General features: G+C 33.5%; 4 protein-coding genes across 4 annotated transcripts; 3 read left to right on the forward strand and 1 right to left on the reverse strand.

Moving 5' to 3' along the window:
* The first annotated feature begins 6 nt into the window (after positions 1-6).
* Positions 7-9778, forward strand: LOC105347219 (uncharacterized protein C20orf96). The gene is made up of 12 exons (XM_011456191.4): positions 7-163; positions 590-780; positions 1213-1370; positions 1598-1656; positions 2065-2164; positions 2281-2380; positions 6502-6581; positions 7061-7138; positions 8376-8477; positions 8865-8930; positions 9203-9345; positions 9556-9778. Exons 2-12 carry the CDS (start codon positions 603-605, stop codon positions 9614-9616), a joined length of 1125 nt encoding a protein of 374 aa, XP_011454493.1. The 5' UTR covers positions 7-163; positions 590-602; the 3' UTR covers positions 9617-9778.
* Positions 2815-4662, forward strand: LOC136273265 (uncharacterized). Its single transcript, XM_066077658.1, has 4 exons — positions 2815-2829; positions 3052-3161; positions 3406-3430; positions 3466-4662. The coding sequence occupies exons 1-4, from the start codon at positions 2815-2817 to the stop codon at positions 4522-4524; spliced, it is 1209 nt and encodes a 402-aa protein (XP_065933730.1). The 3' UTR covers positions 4525-4662.
* Positions 9779-10407: 629 nt separating the features above from the next.
* On the reverse strand, positions 10408-14721 carry LOC105347217 (cytochrome c oxidase subunit 4 isoform 1, mitochondrial). The gene is made up of 5 exons (XM_011456187.4): positions 14599-14721; positions 12100-12291; positions 11551-11715; positions 11001-11132; positions 10408-10733 (listed from the first exon to the last, which is right to left on the reverse strand). The coding sequence occupies exons 2-5, from the start codon at positions 12284-12286 to the stop codon at positions 10534-10536; spliced, it is 684 nt and encodes a 227-aa protein (XP_011454489.2). The 5' UTR covers positions 12287-12291; positions 14599-14721; the 3' UTR covers positions 10408-10533.
* A 354-nt stretch (positions 14722-15075) lies between these two features.
* Positions 15076-17080, forward strand: LOC105347216 (protein SYS1 homolog). The gene is made up of 3 exons (XM_011456186.4): positions 15076-15387; positions 16559-16626; positions 16732-17080. Exons 1-3 carry the CDS (start codon positions 15193-15195, stop codon positions 16973-16975), a joined length of 507 nt encoding a protein of 168 aa, XP_011454488.1. The 5' UTR covers positions 15076-15192; the 3' UTR covers positions 16976-17080.
* Positions 17081-17109: the final 29 nt, after the last annotated feature.

The raw sequence follows: 17109 nt of genomic DNA on the forward strand, positions 1-17109 counted from the left end.
TTGTGTACACATGGAAACTGTTTACAAATGGCGGATTAAATGAGAAGTTCACAAAATGTAGAAAAGTTTTCAATAGAAATACGCGACTTTTTCGCTATTAGTGAAGGGTCTCATTAGTAATATTTTTCAGGATAGATATTTTGGACGACAGAAGGCCAAAAAGGTTTGTTGGATTGGTTTCGTGGTGGTTATGGAACTTTATCATAAAGTTGTCGTAACATGTCATTAATATATTTTTTTTATTAAATGTCGGTTAAATTAAACTCCTTACTACCCTTACGAACTAATCAAAAATATTTTTCTACAGTACAAATAAAATATTACAAATGTACACGTAATTTATTTGTAAAGACTATCACCGAAAATTATTTACTTCCAATGTTTAAATGTTAGGCTCGACTCTTTTTGTTAATATCTTAACTAAATTAATTTGATATTTTTGGAGAATTTGAATTTGTTTTCCATATTTTAAAAATGCTCATAAGCTTTTTTTTTTTTATTATTATGAAATTGATTTTTATTTCATTGATATGTTAATTTTGAGTGTTGAGTGTGATCTTGATAATGTGATTATACATTTGACACACAGAGTCACTAGCAGAATGTCATCCACCTTCGATATTGCTGGTACAACCAGCCGAGCCTCTCAGCTGCAGACCCAGGTCAGCAAAGAAGACCTGCTGAAAACTCTGGGAAACCAGCTGAATATGGACTTTTCCCAGTATGAAAGATGGACGCGGAAAACCAAAGTTACAAGACCACCACCTCCTCCCAAAGATGGTAATTAATAAGCAAAACATTATCTCTGGTAAAATTATCATGTAAACTTACTCTGTTCCTTGAAAGAAAATGTATAGCGCTTTTTTTTTTTATTATTTTTTACAAAAAATATTATTTAATAAAAACTTATTTAAAACAAAGCAAACTATCGGTAATTAAAATAAAAGGAATAAACTTTATTATAGAAATTTTCATGAGTCAGCAAGTTAATAAAAGGGCAAAAAAAAAATATATATTGAATTGTAGGCCTTGTAGTAATATATTTTATTCCAAATCACCTTTTCATTATTTTTATTTGTTTACTAACTACTTAGCATGTTTTTTTGTTTTTTGTTTTGGTGGGGGGGGGGTATGTTTTTATTTTTATTTATTTTGAATGCTTGATTAAAGTGGGACTACCAGGTAGTTAACTATGTGTGATTGTATGTGCAGGAGGAAGTAGAATGCTGATGGTTGGCAGAGTGAAGTCTGCCGATTCTTGTCTTCATGGCAAAGGCCAAGGCCATAACGTAACCTACAGAGAGAAGAAAGAGGCTGCCAAGATGTTAGAAATTAACAAAGAAAGAAATGAAAGGATTAAAATTCTCGAAGTATGTCAGTTACCTCTTTATTTTGAATTCATCAGTCAAAAAAATTTATTTGTACTGTTCAACAAATGAAAATAGTATACTGATACTAATGCATGTACATACACGATTATCAATTGCCTGTTATTTTTTGTATTCATCAGTGGTGAAAAATTGTTGTAAAAATTTTTTTTACAAATGCACATCGATTCCTGGTTTTTTTTAATTTGGAACATGAACTAATCTTTTAGTTAAGAATAAGGACCAGGAAGAAGACTTTGGATGAATATCTGAAGAGAAGCAGAGAACTGTATCCTTTTGGTTCTGAACTTGTAGCTTATACTGTGGAATCATTTAGATTTGTGGGGGCCAATTTTCATGGTGTGTAGGTTTTGTTCTTGTTCATGGGGATGTAATTTCGTGGATGCGTGGGTTTTCAGTTTCAGTAAGAAAACATGTAAATCCTAAAAATTTATTTTCGTGGAGGATGTAAATTCTGGGGTTTGGCTACCAACAAATGCCATGAAAGTTGAGCCACCATGAATTCTAATGTTTCCACACGGTACATTAATTGTATGGATTTTTTTTTTAATAGATTCCGCTTTCAAACTTAAATATGAGTCACAAATTTATTTATCAAATAAATGTAAACATTTAATACTGAAATTGAAATATACTCAGAAGAGAAAAAACATATATTTCTTGACCAGCATTACAGCTTGGAACAAAATATGAAGCTAAAAGAAAGTATTGAAAGTGATGAATATGGGACATTGAATGCTGTCAAAGGATTGCTAAGAAGATATGAGAAATACAGGGTAAAATCAATATGGATGTGTCATTTAAAATATGCATTTCTCATGCCATGCAAATAAAGAATAATCTCAGTTTATTTCTGTGGTGGAAGACAATCAATTTTTTTTTTCATTGACAGGGGGGTATAACAACCTTAAACTCCAATTTTGTGAAAGAATATGATGCGGCAGTGAGAGACCTCGAGGAAACAAGACACAGAACAAATTCACAACTTCAAGGTAGTGATGGATGCCTATATTTGAATTTAATTTTCAGTACACATATACTGGGAGTGATTGTCAATTTGTTTGTCATTTTAAGAATGTAAACAAGCATAATTAATACCAGTACTTTTAAACTAACCTATAGTTCATAGTCAACCACATTATCCTAGGATTCCTGTGACATACAGTGTAGATGGTGACCTTAATTTGTCAAAAGTGTCATTTTTTATGGCTGTTGATTGGTCTGTCTGCCAGTCTATATTAACTTTTTTCTCTAGATTTTGAATCAATATGACTTTTGTGTATAAATTTAGTAATTATTAATTTCAACGTCACTTACACTTTTTGATATTTAGTTCAAAGTCAGTTCTGTGTTCTGACAGGGGTTACAGATATCTTCTACACCTGTAGACAGAAATGTATAAATCCTCAAAATCTCATATGTCTAAATGTTGGCAATAATGGTATTGCACACTCGGATATACCACAGGCTATACAGACACGTGTACATCCACGTCTTGTCGTCTTCCCGTGTCAGGGACACGTCCCGAGCGGCGGACAGCAAACAAATCAAACCTTGGTCCTTTTCCCAAAGACCAAAAGGATGTGTTATCTGACAAGAGTGCTAAGTGCATCTCATTTCACACGTTGAACTGTAGATCTGTTAAAAAAACAAAACAACATAGATTAACGACTTTATTTTATCCAACAACATTGACATAATCTGTCTAACAGAAACATGGCTCAGGCCGGACTCGGATCAATCTGTTCTCTCGGAGTTGACACCATATGGATAGTGTATTTCAGAAGCCTCGACAAGATCAACGAGGAGGTGGCATCGCCATCGTACGCAGAGATAAGATTAATGTTAAACACAAAGAACCTAGCTAACGTTTCACACATTTTGAACATCTCGAATGTTGTGTCAATGTTGGAAATAAACATATTTGCCTTTGTGTCATTTATCGTCCACCACCTTCAAAGGCCATTTGTTTTAGAAACACAATATTTTTTGAAGAATGGACTCATTACCTTGACAGTCTTGCCATCATCCCAGAAGAATTGGTGATTACAGGAGACTTAAATTTTCACATTGACAGAATGACAGTGAAGGAAATAAGTTTATCCTAACTCTTGAAGAGCATGGCTTATTACAGCACGTAGTCGGTGCAACCCATACTAAGGGTCACACATTGGATGTCCTTATCACGCGGAATACAAGCTCCATTCTAGGAGGTCTACCTACCATACAGGATCCTGTGTTATGCGACAACAATGGCAATGCGGCAGGGGATCGTTTTGCTGTTCATGCTCTTTTGCGGGTTGCAAAGCCTCCAAAAGAATGCAAGACTGTAACTTTTCGTAGAATGAAACAGCTTGATATCGAAAAGTACAAGTCTGACCTTGACTCTTCGTCGGTTCTTATTGATACAAACGGCTCATTACAGGATCTGTTAAATAGTTATGACCATGAGCTAAGGACCGTCCTAAACAAACACGCCCCAGAAGAGACCAGAACAATCATTCTTCGTCCACATACCCCATGGTACACGGAAGACCTAAGGACTGCAAAGCAAGAAAAACGTCGGGCTGAAAGGCAGATGAGGAAAACAAACTTGACTGTTCATAGACAAATGTTTAGAGACAAATCCATTCAAGTAACTAAACTGTTACTCGAAAGAAAGAAAAAATATTATTCAGATAAAATCTACGAAATTGGAAATGATCAGAAACAGCTTTATAAGCTTACAAAATCACTAATGGGTAAACAAAGCGCCCCAATATTCTCTTCGAACAGTTGTGAACAAGATCTGGCAAACACTTTTGGTGATTTTTTCTTAGATAAAATTACCACTATAAGAGACCATCTCTCTGTCTTAAATACAAAGACCCATGTGGATGTATTAAGAGCAGACACCAAATTTAAAGATAAACCTATCGATTGCTTTAAATCAGCATCAGAATCAGAAGTTCGGAAGATCATCATGGTTTCTCCACCAAAATCGTGCGAATTAGACCCGATTCCAACATCTGTTTTGAAGCCCTGTGTTGATACCATTCTCCCAACAATCACAACCATCATAAACAAATCTATCTTAGAATCAACTGTCCCGACATCACTGAAAAACGCCGTTGTTCGTCCTCTTCTGAAAAAGTAGGGATTAGACAAAGAGGTGTTAAAGAATTACCGTCCTGTCTCCAACCTTTCATTTATTTCTAAAGTCCTTGAAAAGGTTATCAATTCTAGGCTAGAAGATCATTTACAATCAAACAATCTGCATGATAGACAACAATCAGCATACCGTGCTTATCATCCTACGGAGACAGCACTCTTGAGAGTCCATCATGACATAACATCTGCTCTAGACAAAGGAATGTGTGTTGTTCTGTTGATGCTGGACTGATCTGCAGCATTTGATGTGATAGACCACACTATTCTTATGAATCGCCTAGAATTTTCTTTTGGAATAACGGGTGCTGCCTTGTCATGGATACAGTCATACCTCAGTGATTGACAGCAAAGTATTGCTATAGGCCAGTCTAAGTCTAGAGACTTTCAATTGAATTTTGGTGTTCCACAAGGTTCGGTCCTTGGACCAAAGCTTTACAGCCTGTTTGCTAAACCTATATGTGATATTTGCCGTAAACACAACATGAATTTTTCAGTGCTATGCTGACGATACTCAATTGTATATGGCAATTACACCTACTAGCAAATGGATAGATATAGCATCTCGTCTGCAGACTTGCCTGTCTGATATTGGTTCTTGGATGCGTTCCAACTATTTGAAGATTAATCAAGAAAAAACAGAGCTAATTGTCTTCGCCCCAAAACACAAAACTAATTACTTCAAAGAACTCAGCATCAATTTTGACGGCAACAAAATTAGAGTCCCATCAATTGTAAAAAATTTAGGTGTCATTTTTGATTCGTTATTGAACATGGATCACCAGGTTCAAAACATCACAAAATCATGTTACCACCAACTACGGAACATTGGTCGCATTCGACCCTTAATATCAGAGAGCGCTAGTAAAACCCTTGTATGCTCACTTGTGACCTCTCGTTTGGACTACTGCAATGCCTTACTACACGGTGTATGTACCAGTTCCTTGTCAAGACTTCAAAGGGTTCAAAACACAGCCACTAGGATTATAATGCGTACTAGGAAATATGACCACATAACACCAGTGCTGGTCAAGTTACACTGGCTTCCAATCGAGCAGCGAATTCAATACAAGCTGATCCTACAGGCTTTCAAAGCCTTACACGGAACATCGCCATTTTATATAGAAGAACTGGTCCAGGTCTACAAGCCAAATAGGTCTCTGCGCTCAGAGAGCTCTATGCACCTTGTTCAGTCGCGTGCGCGGACTAGGTCATATGGTGACAGGCAGTTCGACGTGGCCAGTTCTACATTGTGGAACAACCTTCCCAAAAATCTTAGATTAGAGGGAAATTTTATTCGTTTTAAAAAATTATTGAAAACCTATCTTTTCAAAAAGGCTTATCCAGACTATTCTTAAGTATTTACGCATTTTAAACTTTATTTTATTGAGTACAGAGACAGCAGAGCATTGATTTTAACATGTAAACTAAATTTAGTGTTATTTAAGAATGTATTTTTTTTTTTTTTTTTTTTTTTTTTTAATTTGGTGTATTTAGGTATATTATTTATGTTCTTAGCTTTTTATGCCAATAGCTTTTTATATGTACAGTGCTATAGAGTAATTTAATATAAATTATATATGGCGCTTTATAAATTTTGTATAATAATAATAATTCATGACACAGAGACTGACAAAAGTTTGAAGCCAATGCACCCATCAAATTTAAGGTCTACTTGATTACATCGGTTTCATTTGGTTTACTGAAGGAGGCTGGTTGCACAGGTTTTAAAAATGACTGTAATCTTTTCAATGCTGACTTGATATCTTTTTCCAATAACCCTACAATAAAAAACATAATGTATATAGTACATGTACTAACGCACCAGGAGCAAGCAATTTGATTCAATATATAAGTAATTTTAATTACCATATGCTAAGTTTATATTGATATATTGTACAAAATTAAGATTAGGGAAATGAAACTGACTTCACTGTTCGTCATCACTTTTCAATTTTATTTTTAGCTTTGGAAAAGAAAGTTTCTGATCTAGATGATTCATTAAAAGAAAAACAAGAAGAGTTGCATACACTCATGAGCTACAAAGTAAGTATCTTAATTTCTAAAGTTGTTTGTTTATTATAAGATTCCATATTCTGTCAAAAATTGCAGATTTTAGAATTTAAAACCATATTTAAATGTGTTGTGAGATTTTTAAAGAAATATGTTGATGAGATTTTTTTATTTTGTTAAGCTTTTCCCCATATCTTATATGAATTACTTGTAATTTTTAAAAATTGTCATTCTTGATTCTTTTCATATTTAATATACATTTAGATTACTGCTACTGATAATTTTTAAAGAAGATTGTAAATTGCATTTTCAAATTTCCACATGTTTAGTATAAATTATTAGTTTATTCCTGCTTGAAATTTTCATAGAAAATTGTAAATTGTAATCCATATACATTTCCACAGGTGCATGACTAAATTGAGGGATAAAGATAATTTTATAAATTTGGATCCATGAAACATTTCAATATGATGAACTTTTGAGTAAACTCTTGTACAATTCTTTATCTTTAGGACAAGGAGTATCCTGTCAAAGCAATGAGGATAGCCACACTGCAGAAAGAAATACAAAACCTTAAAATAGCAAACCAGGTACAGTAATATGATCAACTTCTATGTCACAAATAAAAAATAAAATTTGAATGACTATAAAAGCAAGATTTCAGATCATAGTATATCTCTGAAGCTTATTTTCTCTCCCCTTGCCCACATCTGACTCTTACCTAACCCAAGAACGGCTTGAGGGAGAAGAATGTGCAGTGACCTTGAACCAAGTCTCTTAGTCAGAGGTCAAGGTCATATAGGATTTTTATGTAAAATCCATGTTTGGTGCATATTTTTGAGAATTCTCTTTCTTTACTCCTAAATGACTCATTCTTCAACGATAAAGTGCTCATCATGGGTAGAGGATCTGCAGTGACCGTGAACCAAGTCTAGATTATAGATCAAAGGTCATAGCAGATATGTAAAATCCTTTTTGTTAACATATTTTCCACATTTTATCAAAAGAATGCTTATTGGTTAGTCCAAGGTCAAAAGTCAAAGCAGACCTCTTTGTGAAATCTCTCATTTTTCTAATCTAGTTTATTCTTCAACAAGAGTTGTGATGCATAAAGTGCATGTAGTGACTGTGAACTATATTCTTACCTGATATATAAAGATGGAAAACAAAAAGTTCAGTTCATTATTTATAATTCCACCTCATTGGCTTATTGATGTTTTGTTCATATTAATTAATTAGGCCATGGTACAGTAAAACACGGTTATAGCGAACATGCTTATAATGAATTGACGCTTACAGCGAAGTGATTTTCATTCCCTATGACTTTATTTCATGTTGTAAATCTGACAGATATAACAAATTATGCTTATAGTGAAGGAAAATCTCCATTCCTTGGCACTTCGTTATAAGCGTGTTTTACTGTATATCTATGGTTTATGTTCCTCTATTCTTTTAAATGCTACCCTCCAGTCCATTAAAATAAATACAACAAATTTGGAGGTCTGAAATATTTACACCATTAATATAATGGAATCAGAGTAAATTTTCTGTGCTCACTGCTCAGAGAAGCATTTTAGTAGGCCATATAATTTAATCACAAAATAAGGACAGGTGAAATTAATTAGAAAACTAATTTAATTGAAAAGTTGACAAAACTAAAGTTTGTATTTTCAAAAGGATTTTCCAAAAACCTATCTGCCCAGGAATATAAATCAAACAATCATTTTATGATTGTGGCTTCAATTTTGATTATTTAATACATGTAAAATACAGTTTCATTTTTTTGATTTGTTGCTTTATGTATGCTGTTTTGTCAACTACTGACAGGAAGACCAAGAAGACCTAGAACACATTGTATTCACAGAATTAGAGAAGTACGAGAAAGAGCAGACAAGAACGGCTAACAGCATCACCAAAAGCATTACAGAGGTAACTATGTAGAAATAATCAGTGCAAAGATATAATATAGAAGCAGTACAAAATAAATTTATGAAATGTTAGTGAAATAGGAATTCTTGTGAAATAGGAATTCTTGTGTTCAGTGTTATTGTTCAATTTTTTAGAAAAAAACCCATTCAGTTTCAATTTTTATCTGAACATTTTCTTGATTCTCCTTAGATCCATTTTATTGGAAGCTAATTAGTTTTATATGATAAATTTGAATTTATCATCCTCAAATGCATATTTAATCAAAATTTAGTGAAAATCATTAATGAGTGATTTATATGCATAAGAAACGATTAAGTCTTTTTACTATATCTTACTCCAGTTGTATTTAAAGTTTGCATAATTCAGTGAAATGTTATGTTTTATCAGAGAGCCATTTCAAGAATGCATCCAAGTCTGAAGGATATGGCTCTTCAGAACTTAGTAATGGCCAAGGTAAGTTAAAATATGTCTATTGATAGATGTAATTTGCTCCAACAGCTTCATAACTTCACTACTGCTTAAACTTGTCCATTTAAGAGACAATTATTTACCAGGGATTTATTTTCAAATTTTATGGGTCATGTTACTGGTGAGATACTTGAATGTATGCTAGCTCAAGATAAAATATTTCGATATCTATTTATTTCAAATTTTATGGGTCATGTATGAAAATGGTGACCTTTGTTTGCATGCTTTAGGTAAAATATCTCATTTTCTTGATGCAGGAAATAGAAGTTCATAAAAAGGAACAGGAAGGACTGATCAGAGTCAACCAAGCTCTTGAAGCAGAAGTTAAAAAACTACTGCGGGATCCAAAAACCAACACACGCCTACAGATGTTTCCAGAATTCTTTCCCAGTAGACAAAAGTGAGATATCAAGGAATCTTCATTCTCTCAATTTCATTTCATTCATTTTTTCTAAAAATTCAATATCTTTAGAACTGTAATTTCCGTAACAAATTCTCAGCTTGAAAAAAGACCCTTTATAAATTTTGCTTCAATGTAAATAAATTCTTAAATAATATCTCAAGTTTTTCTAAAAAAGTTTCAATAATCTTTTATCTCATTGCTTTTCAGATGCACACCGGACATGGAAGTTGTTTTGGACATTCCGACTCAAGAGTGGTTACCTATATAAACATTTCCAAAAGACAGGTGCTACTATTTGAGCATTTATTGGTCAATTCCTCTCAACACGAACAGAGTTTGATACTGTTTGCAGATGGAATCTGGATATTTGACTGTGGCATGCTAATTTGATGTGAGAGAATGGAACTTGTATTATACAATGTATATGTGTACTCTTTGTAAATGTATTCAAATGCTTGTTCCTCGTTTACATTCTTTATTATATATGAATTAGATTTTGTTGAAGATATTTGGTTTGTAAAAATCAATAATAAAATCAATATGTTTTACAAGACAACCAGTTGGTGGATTTTTGTGTCTCTTGTCTCCCATACCTCAAAGCCCACCTTCTTTTGAGCTTTTTAAATTCATATCTGAACATTAACTCCAAGCAAATTAAGTTGGGACTCAAAATTCATTGTATGGGGACTGTGGTAAACCCTCGACAATAAACTTTATTTAGCTGAACTTTGTCTATTGATCTGCATCAATGTTTTCCCCTTTATTAAAATTGATTAAAAAAACAAGTGTCCCCTTGTAAAAAATATATTGGTATTAAACAGCATGAATGTAATTTCACTACTTGGAGAATAAGATATGAAAAAAATGTCCATTAACCAATAATTAAAATAAAATAAGATTTCTGGACTTGAAAATTGTTTTCATCTAATGTTAAGAAAGCTTGGACATTCAATGGTGATGTGGAATTATAAACCATTGTAAAAAATCAACACAAATTTTAAACTTGCTCATAAATCGTCATTCACTTCTCAATGAATAAAAACAAAATGAAGACTGATCCACAATTTTTTATCAGTTTATTGAAAACACTGTTATAAGATCAAAGTCTCTGTCTCTTGAATGATATCTGATTTGGACATGGACGCCTCTCTCAATAAAATTAAATACACTCGACACAGCTGGAATCTATTCCTTCTCACTGAGGGTCTTGACTGACTTGGAGGTTTCCTTGGTTGTGAAGATGGACCAGGTGGGCTTGAACTTGTTGTTCTCGTAATCGTACCACGAGGCTATACCGTCCACTGGCTGGACTCGTCTCTTGATAAGGTACTCGGTCTGGGCGTCAACCCATTCATTGGTGACTGTTTTGGGCTCATATTGAGGATCTAAGGAAAGAAACATTTGCATAAATAAGTTACAATTTTTTTTTGAATTTTTAAATATACAAGTTGATTAAAAATTTCTTGTGATAAACAGTTGATTCATTCTATGTGCGCATTGAAAAGAGACTAATACGTGCAATGAGATAAGATGGAATGATTTTGGTTTTATTCATAAAATTTGCAATAAACAATAGCTAAGTAGCTTATAGGTGAGAATACTGCATTTCAAGCCCTTTTATTTTTTTTTTTACCACAAATCCTGACCCTTACCAGCAAATCCAATCACGGAGACACCAAGGAACATCAATGCCATCAAGATGGCGTTGTCTCCAATACAACGTTTCCAATCTCCAGATGGAGCCCGAACCTCCTCCAGGGTCGAATTGAAACTAGCTCTGTACACTGTAAAATAATAACAAGTTAAAGAAACCTGGGTGAGTTTTGAAAAAATCTTGACTTCCCACCAGCAAGAATTGAAACTAGTTCTTTACAGTGTGTGAATTTAAGTTCATAAAACTATTAAAAAGTCCTGAACCTCTTGCAATGTGGAAATGAAATCTGCTCTGTTAATTGTCATAAACATGATAGTGATGAGCCAATGAAAACTCAATGAAATGTCGAAATCTTATACACTTTAAGAATTGAAACTGACTTTAACACCCACTGGAATATTGCTCACTATACCTAATTTTTTATAGAATGGAAATCAATTTTTTAAAACTCCTTGCACAATGTTTTGAATACAGTAGTGTATCACATTACTAAATTTACTCTTAATTTACTGAGTATGGAAAGTAGATAATAATTGGCTTGTGCCTACATGTTTTTTTGTCCTCTAGTGATAAGAGTTTCCAGTCTCCCTTTTCCTTCTCTCTGAGTTTTCCTAGAGCTTCGTCAACTTCCCTGAATCTGATGGCCGGACAGGGCACAGTGAAGGAGTCAGTGTAATAGGGAATCTCTCCATGGCCCACAATTTCTCTATGTCCTATCCATTCAAAGTATTTCATATATATATACAGAATTTAGATATAGTGCAACATAATTACAGTGAAAATGTTTATCAAGAATTCACACTTACTATTATGTAAGTTTTATTCACCCTAGTCTTAATATGTATCATACACTTATTGAATGTAAAAAAAAAACAAAACTATGTTTATAAAAACAAGTCATTCAAATTGTTTGTCCCTGGCATGTTGCTGTAAGCAGTGATATTTCTACAACCAATTTAGGTCTGAATGTTGGCCGTTTCCCCTTGCAGACATTACAATTTCCCCCAAATGACCTTGTTTGTCCTGCATTTTTCCTGAAAGTTGGATTGACAAAATAATTACATTGTCTTTAATTGGAAACTGCAAGCATATCTAACCTATGACTGGTGAATATTCCTCTTTTCCTGGGTAGTACTCATGGCCGGGGAGAACAGCTTTAGAACCAGTGGTTGCTGGTGCGTCCCGATTAACTGATGTCAGGGCAATGTTTCTTGAGGGTGCCACCCAGATGGGTTGTTTCTTGAGGGCACGTGGGGCACACCGTAACATATTCAAAGTAGTCATTTTATCTGTAAAAAGACAGAACATTTTGGTCAAAGAATCACCAACTGTGAAAATGTGCCACTCCTATTTATATTTTCCATCAATAGCTTTCATTTTATTCCCTTACATAATTACCAGTAATACCTTTAAGCTATGATAAGAATCTGTATTTAAGGTGCTATAAAATTCAAAGATGCCATGATTTTGAAATTAAATTATCATAACTTTTCTTTGACATCTGAAAGTTCTGCACAAACAATCATACAAAGCTGTAATATAATGTTGATTATATTTATAGCAGACATTAAAAAAAAAAAAAACATATACAAGTCCCAATTATTTGGTTTATGAAAGAGGGGTTTCTCATGAAACATGCAATAAAGATATGTGACTAGAGCCATCTACGACTATACAACTACTACTGTTAAATACTGTATACAGGGAAATATTTCAATTTGCACCAATTTTATTTTCACCCCTTTCGCCCTTGTTGTCAGCGGGCGAATTTAAGACTGGGCAAATTCCAATGTTCAAAGCTATTTCTTTAGTACAGAAGCATGTCTGGACGAATTTAAGACGGTGCAGAATCGTTTGCAAGTGAAGAAGGGCGAAAATAACACAGGCCAAAAAAAACCCGTATACAGTATTTCTATTGTCAACAGAGAAAAGAAAATGTGAAAAAATAGAAATTTGTTTTCACACTTAATTTTTGTATGATATTTCTTGTAAAAAATAGATAATTTCATTAACCAGTCTAGACGGGACTCCCAAAACGGAGTTAACTCCCAAAACGGAGTCTTTGGCTCCATCATGCATTGCGGTAAAATGGCGTTTCTAATGTAAACAACGTGCGAGTTATGCCCCTTAGTTCTAAATAAATCTCTAAAATTGGCCAAAAACACGACTAAAATTAATTCTAAACTTTCAAAAACATTTCTGAACGTATATGTGTCATATTAATGTCATATGTTCATGACCGTTTACTTGTATTACGCAAGATTAATTTTTAAAATGAAAAATTCACCCAAAACTTCGATCACGCACAACCATAACCAGCTGATAACTGTTTTGAAATAAATTGAACGCTTGGATATGTTTATTTGTCATTGTTTGTTAAAAGTATAGTCTCATTTTAATCTTTTTCATGCTAAATTATTCAATTATCTTGAATAATTATGTATTTAACATGGTTTCCTAACATCGCAAATGCCGCGAGCGATTATAATTGTTTTGATGATAATTATCAGTTCAATTTAAAGAGTTATTGTATCTAGAGTGACAATTTGTTTCATTTTCTGGGATTTCAGATAACCAATCCTATTTTTTAAATACCAGAAAGTCGTTTTTAATCATCGCTAGAGCAACCAGTTTTTGTCAGTAATTGAGGCTTTTTTTCGTTTACGCACATAAAAATTCGTATGTTTGGTGATTTTAAATTGTAACACAATACGAAAGAAGTAAAATTTAATGCAATTTACCTTTTATTAACGATTAAATTCCATGAAAAACACAAAATAATCACTTTTTAAGCATCGTCCAAACGTCCAATTTCGAAGAGAAATAACTTTCTTAAGTGCAAATGAACCCCTATTTCGTGCAAATACGATTGATAGTACATTATATCCTGGGTCTTTTAAAACATGTTAGAAGTCTGCCAACACATGCAGCACTTTGCAAGACGATTTTGTGTTGACCCCATGTTTTCATCGAAAAATCGCCATATTTGGTACCAGTGCGCATGTGTAGACTCCCAAAACGGAGTCCAAAATGCTTGCAGAAATTCACTTCCGTTGACTCCGTTTTGGGAGTCCGTCTAGACTGTTAACAATGGCAAGTAAAGAAAAAAATTTCACTTAATAAAACAATAACCTTGAAGTTTACAGACTTGGCATATCGAGTAACATTTGAACTGATGCACTTTTCAGTTATATGAAGAAATCAAAACTACATTAAATCGTACTGGATTAGAGCATGTAAAAATCATATGAAGTATTTTTAAAAAATGTGTCCTTAGCAATAGACATGCATGTATCCATATATATTTTAACATGTGACTGAATACTCTAATGTTAAAAACTTTGAATGACGAATAAAAAAAAAAACCTGTTCATTTTACATCTGATTTAAATGTTAAAACACAAAAAATATCCTTCTGAAATTATCAAAAACTATCCAAGAGCAAAAATCAATGTCAGGTTTGCAAAACCATCAGAGGAAACTCGAAACGAAGGTCATTATTTATCGATAATATCATAATTCACAGAAGATCATAATTCTAGAGCATACAACTGCGCAAAATTTTGAACAGCTATGATCAAAAGACATATTTTTACCATATGAAGTGCGCCGCTCACCACCTTCGTCCAAGGAAGGTTACTTGCACCAATTCAACGGCGATCAAGGTCTTTCAAGAGCTTGAGACCTACGAGGAAGCTAATCACCTTTGACGTTTTTGCACGTATACAAATTGATTAAAGCAAATGAGTTTGAAGTACTTATTGAAAATATTTTTACCATATGATTAAAAAATATATTAAAGGAAAATGAAAAAAAATGCTAGGCTTACAATAATCTTACAAATAACTTACAATATCATAAACACACTAAATTTTGATATATTATTTCAATTTGATATAATTTTAGAAGAAAAGGACTTAAAATTCACGTAACGATTAATTATTTTAGAATAGTTATTTTGATATCGTAACGCGTTATTGAACATACTATTGAATTCCCATACTTTAATATAATATACACATTTAAAATGCACCTTTCCCCCACTTAGTAAAACCTATTTTAAAACATTTGATTAACATTGATTGCAAAATGACGTTGGAGTGTCTGTCGGTGTGATGTAGTCAATGTACGTAGAGATATACATCTAGCATTTCTTGGACCTCCTTTGAAATATTTATTTAAAGTATGTAATGTTTGGCCTTCTACGAAATAGATTTAAAATGAATGGCGGTCACTTTAGGAGCCATGTTTGGGACCCAAAGCTGTTATGTTTACAAATAGTAGCCATGCAGTGTCAATTTTACTTCATGTTTGGGATGTGGACGTACTTGATGGACATCATTGGACGGTTTGATGCGTCCATGGATCAGCTGTTTACCCAGACGGTAAGGGATGTAATAAAGCACATCTTAATGATGTATTACATAGCATGTATGACAACTGACAAGAAAACACAACAGCTTAACAGTTTCCCCAATTGTCATTACTATAACCCAATACACAGGTATTAACAAACTTTATTAGCCTGTGACCAGTTCTCGCTGAGTATCATTTCCCGCCAGTACATTGTGACGTCATTTTATCAACACATATTAATGAAAAATGATGTCACAATGTACTGGCGAGAAACAGTACTCGGCGAGAAGTAGCCGCAAGCCAGTACAGTAATTTTTATAATTTCCTCCTGGACAATATTTCTCTTTTCACTGAAATGAGGGTTACTGAAACCTAATTTCAGCAAGATTTGTTTAGGCTGAAAAATTTTGACTGACATCTCTTAGGAAATTTTTCAGTCTCGACAAATCTTGCTAAGATTAACTCAAATAACCCTACATCATTACCATAAAAGGTTATAATAGTATTAAGGGTTACGATCCCTGAATCAATACCCAAGTTTCTTCTGATGCAAGGTTATATTCAGAGGTGCCTGATGTTGAAAATATTTCTTTTTATAATTCAGGGGTCTTCCTACTGTTTTTCAACTTGGTCCCCAGTCCGTAGAATTGGGAACATTGACGCGTAAACTGATGAATTTGGGAAAATAATAAATTTTCTTTAAGAACTAATGGTTTCATTATTGTGCTCCAAAATATAAACAAAAGTGAACAAAATAGGTGGTTTGTTGCATTTCAATAATCAGCAAGCGAGGTTAAACAATTAATGATTCTAATGACATTTTTCTCTCTTTTTTTTTTTCTTTAAAAAAGTAAACAGCTCTTTCCACTGGCAACATCTACGGGCACCTGATTGCGAAAAAAATCTTGAATTTGGAAATTATTGATGATTATTCAATTGGGAAAGGGTACAATAAAGGACCCAAAAATAGGCTGCCAAGGAAAAACCCCTTAAATGTTTATTGGAATTTTTAATACATTTTTGCAGCATTGGGAACTGTACTGTATACATGTACCAGTAGCCCTTTTCACAAAAAAACGTATCTAAGTAAAAAAAAAACCTCACTGTTTTCTGCTTTCATTTGATATTGCACTTGGCATGTATTTTCTTTAGTTATTTCATACCTACTAAAAGTTATTTATGTACCATTTTTTCTTTTAGGATCTTGATTTACTGGAAGATTCAGGAAGAGTTCAAGTGATTGCTTTCCTTTTAAATAGCCTTACAAGGTACAATGTGCTTTTCCCTTATAATGTGAATAACAACTCACTTCTTCATTCAAATATTGATGTTAACTGTAATTAACACTACACAATGTATTCTTTATTTTCCAGTGCTGTAGCTATATGGTATATTGTCCAAAGAGCTAAATTATGTCTGGACTTTGCAGTGACAACACATTTCTTACACTTTCTTGGATGTTGGATATTCAATCGCCACATTCCACAAACACTCCCATGGTGGATTCTGAATGTGATAGGGTGTGCCATTATGACTGTGTGTGGAGAATTCTTGTGTATGAGGACAGAAATGAAGGCCATTCCACTCTCCATGGTAGGGGCCAAGGTGGATTTATAGAAATCAATAGCCCACAGAAGACAGACTTTAAAAAATTGTCTCTGAAGAATCTAGAGTCTTGGATTACCTTTTACTTTGTGTTTAAATCAAATGACTGGCTTTCAAATCGCACCATTAGAACAAATTCATCTTTT

This window comes from Magallana gigas, chromosome 3, assembly GCF_963853765.1.
Source record: "Magallana gigas chromosome 3, xbMagGiga1.1, whole genome shotgun sequence".
Classification (NCBI taxonomy): Eukaryota; Metazoa; Mollusca; class Bivalvia; order Ostreida; family Ostreidae; genus Magallana; species Magallana gigas.

What these genes read in the sequence shown, in the direction of transcription:
- LOC105347219 (XM_011456191.4), top strand. Translation starts at nt 603, where the DNA reads ATGTCATCCACCTTCGATATTGCTGGTACAACCAGCCGAGCCTCTCAG. An exon ending in CTGAAGAGAAGCAGAGAACT is followed by an intron (nt 1,657 to 2,064) that starts GTATCCTTTTGG and finishes CCAGCATTACAG; the next exon opens with CTTGGAACAAAATATGAAGC. An exon ending in ATACACTCATGAGCTACAAA is followed by an intron (nt 6,582 to 7,060) that starts GTAAGTATCTTA and finishes CTTTATCTTTAG; the next exon opens with GACAAGGAGTATCCTGTCAA.
- LOC136273265 (XM_066077658.1), top strand. An exon ending in GAGTTGACACCATATGGATA is followed by an intron (nt 3,162 to 3,405) that starts GTGTATTTCAGA and finishes TTACCTTGACAG; the next exon opens with TCTTGCCATCATCCCAGAAG. An exon ending in CCATCATCCCAGAAGAATTG is followed by an intron (nt 3,431 to 3,465) that starts GTGATTACAGGA and finishes TCACATTGACAG; the next exon opens with AATGACAGTGAAGGAAATAA.
- LOC105347217 (XM_011456187.4), bottom strand. Translation starts at nt 12,286, where the DNA reads ATGACTACTTTGAATATGTTACGGTGTGCCCCACGTGCCCTCAAGAAA. An exon ending in GGAATATTCACCAGTCATAG is followed by an intron (nt 11,716 to 12,099) that starts GTTAGATATGCT and finishes TTGAATGGATAG; the next exon opens with GACATAGAGAAATTGTGGGC. An exon ending in CTCCGTGATTGGATTTGCTG is followed by an intron (nt 10,734 to 11,000) that starts GTAAGGGTCAGG and finishes TTCTTTCCTTAG; the next exon opens with ATCCTCAATATGAGCCCAAA.
- LOC105347216 (XM_011456186.4), top strand. Translation starts at nt 15,193, where the DNA reads ATGTTTGGCCTTCTACGAAATAGATTTAAAATGAATGGCGGTCACTTT. An exon ending in ATCAGCTGTTTACCCAGACG is followed by an intron (nt 15,388 to 16,558) that starts GTAAGGGATGTA and finishes TTTTTCTTTTAG; the next exon opens with GATCTTGATTTACTGGAAGA. An exon ending in CTTTTAAATAGCCTTACAAG is followed by an intron (nt 16,627 to 16,731) that starts GTACAATGTGCT and finishes TTTATTTTCCAG; the next exon opens with TGCTGTAGCTATATGGTATA.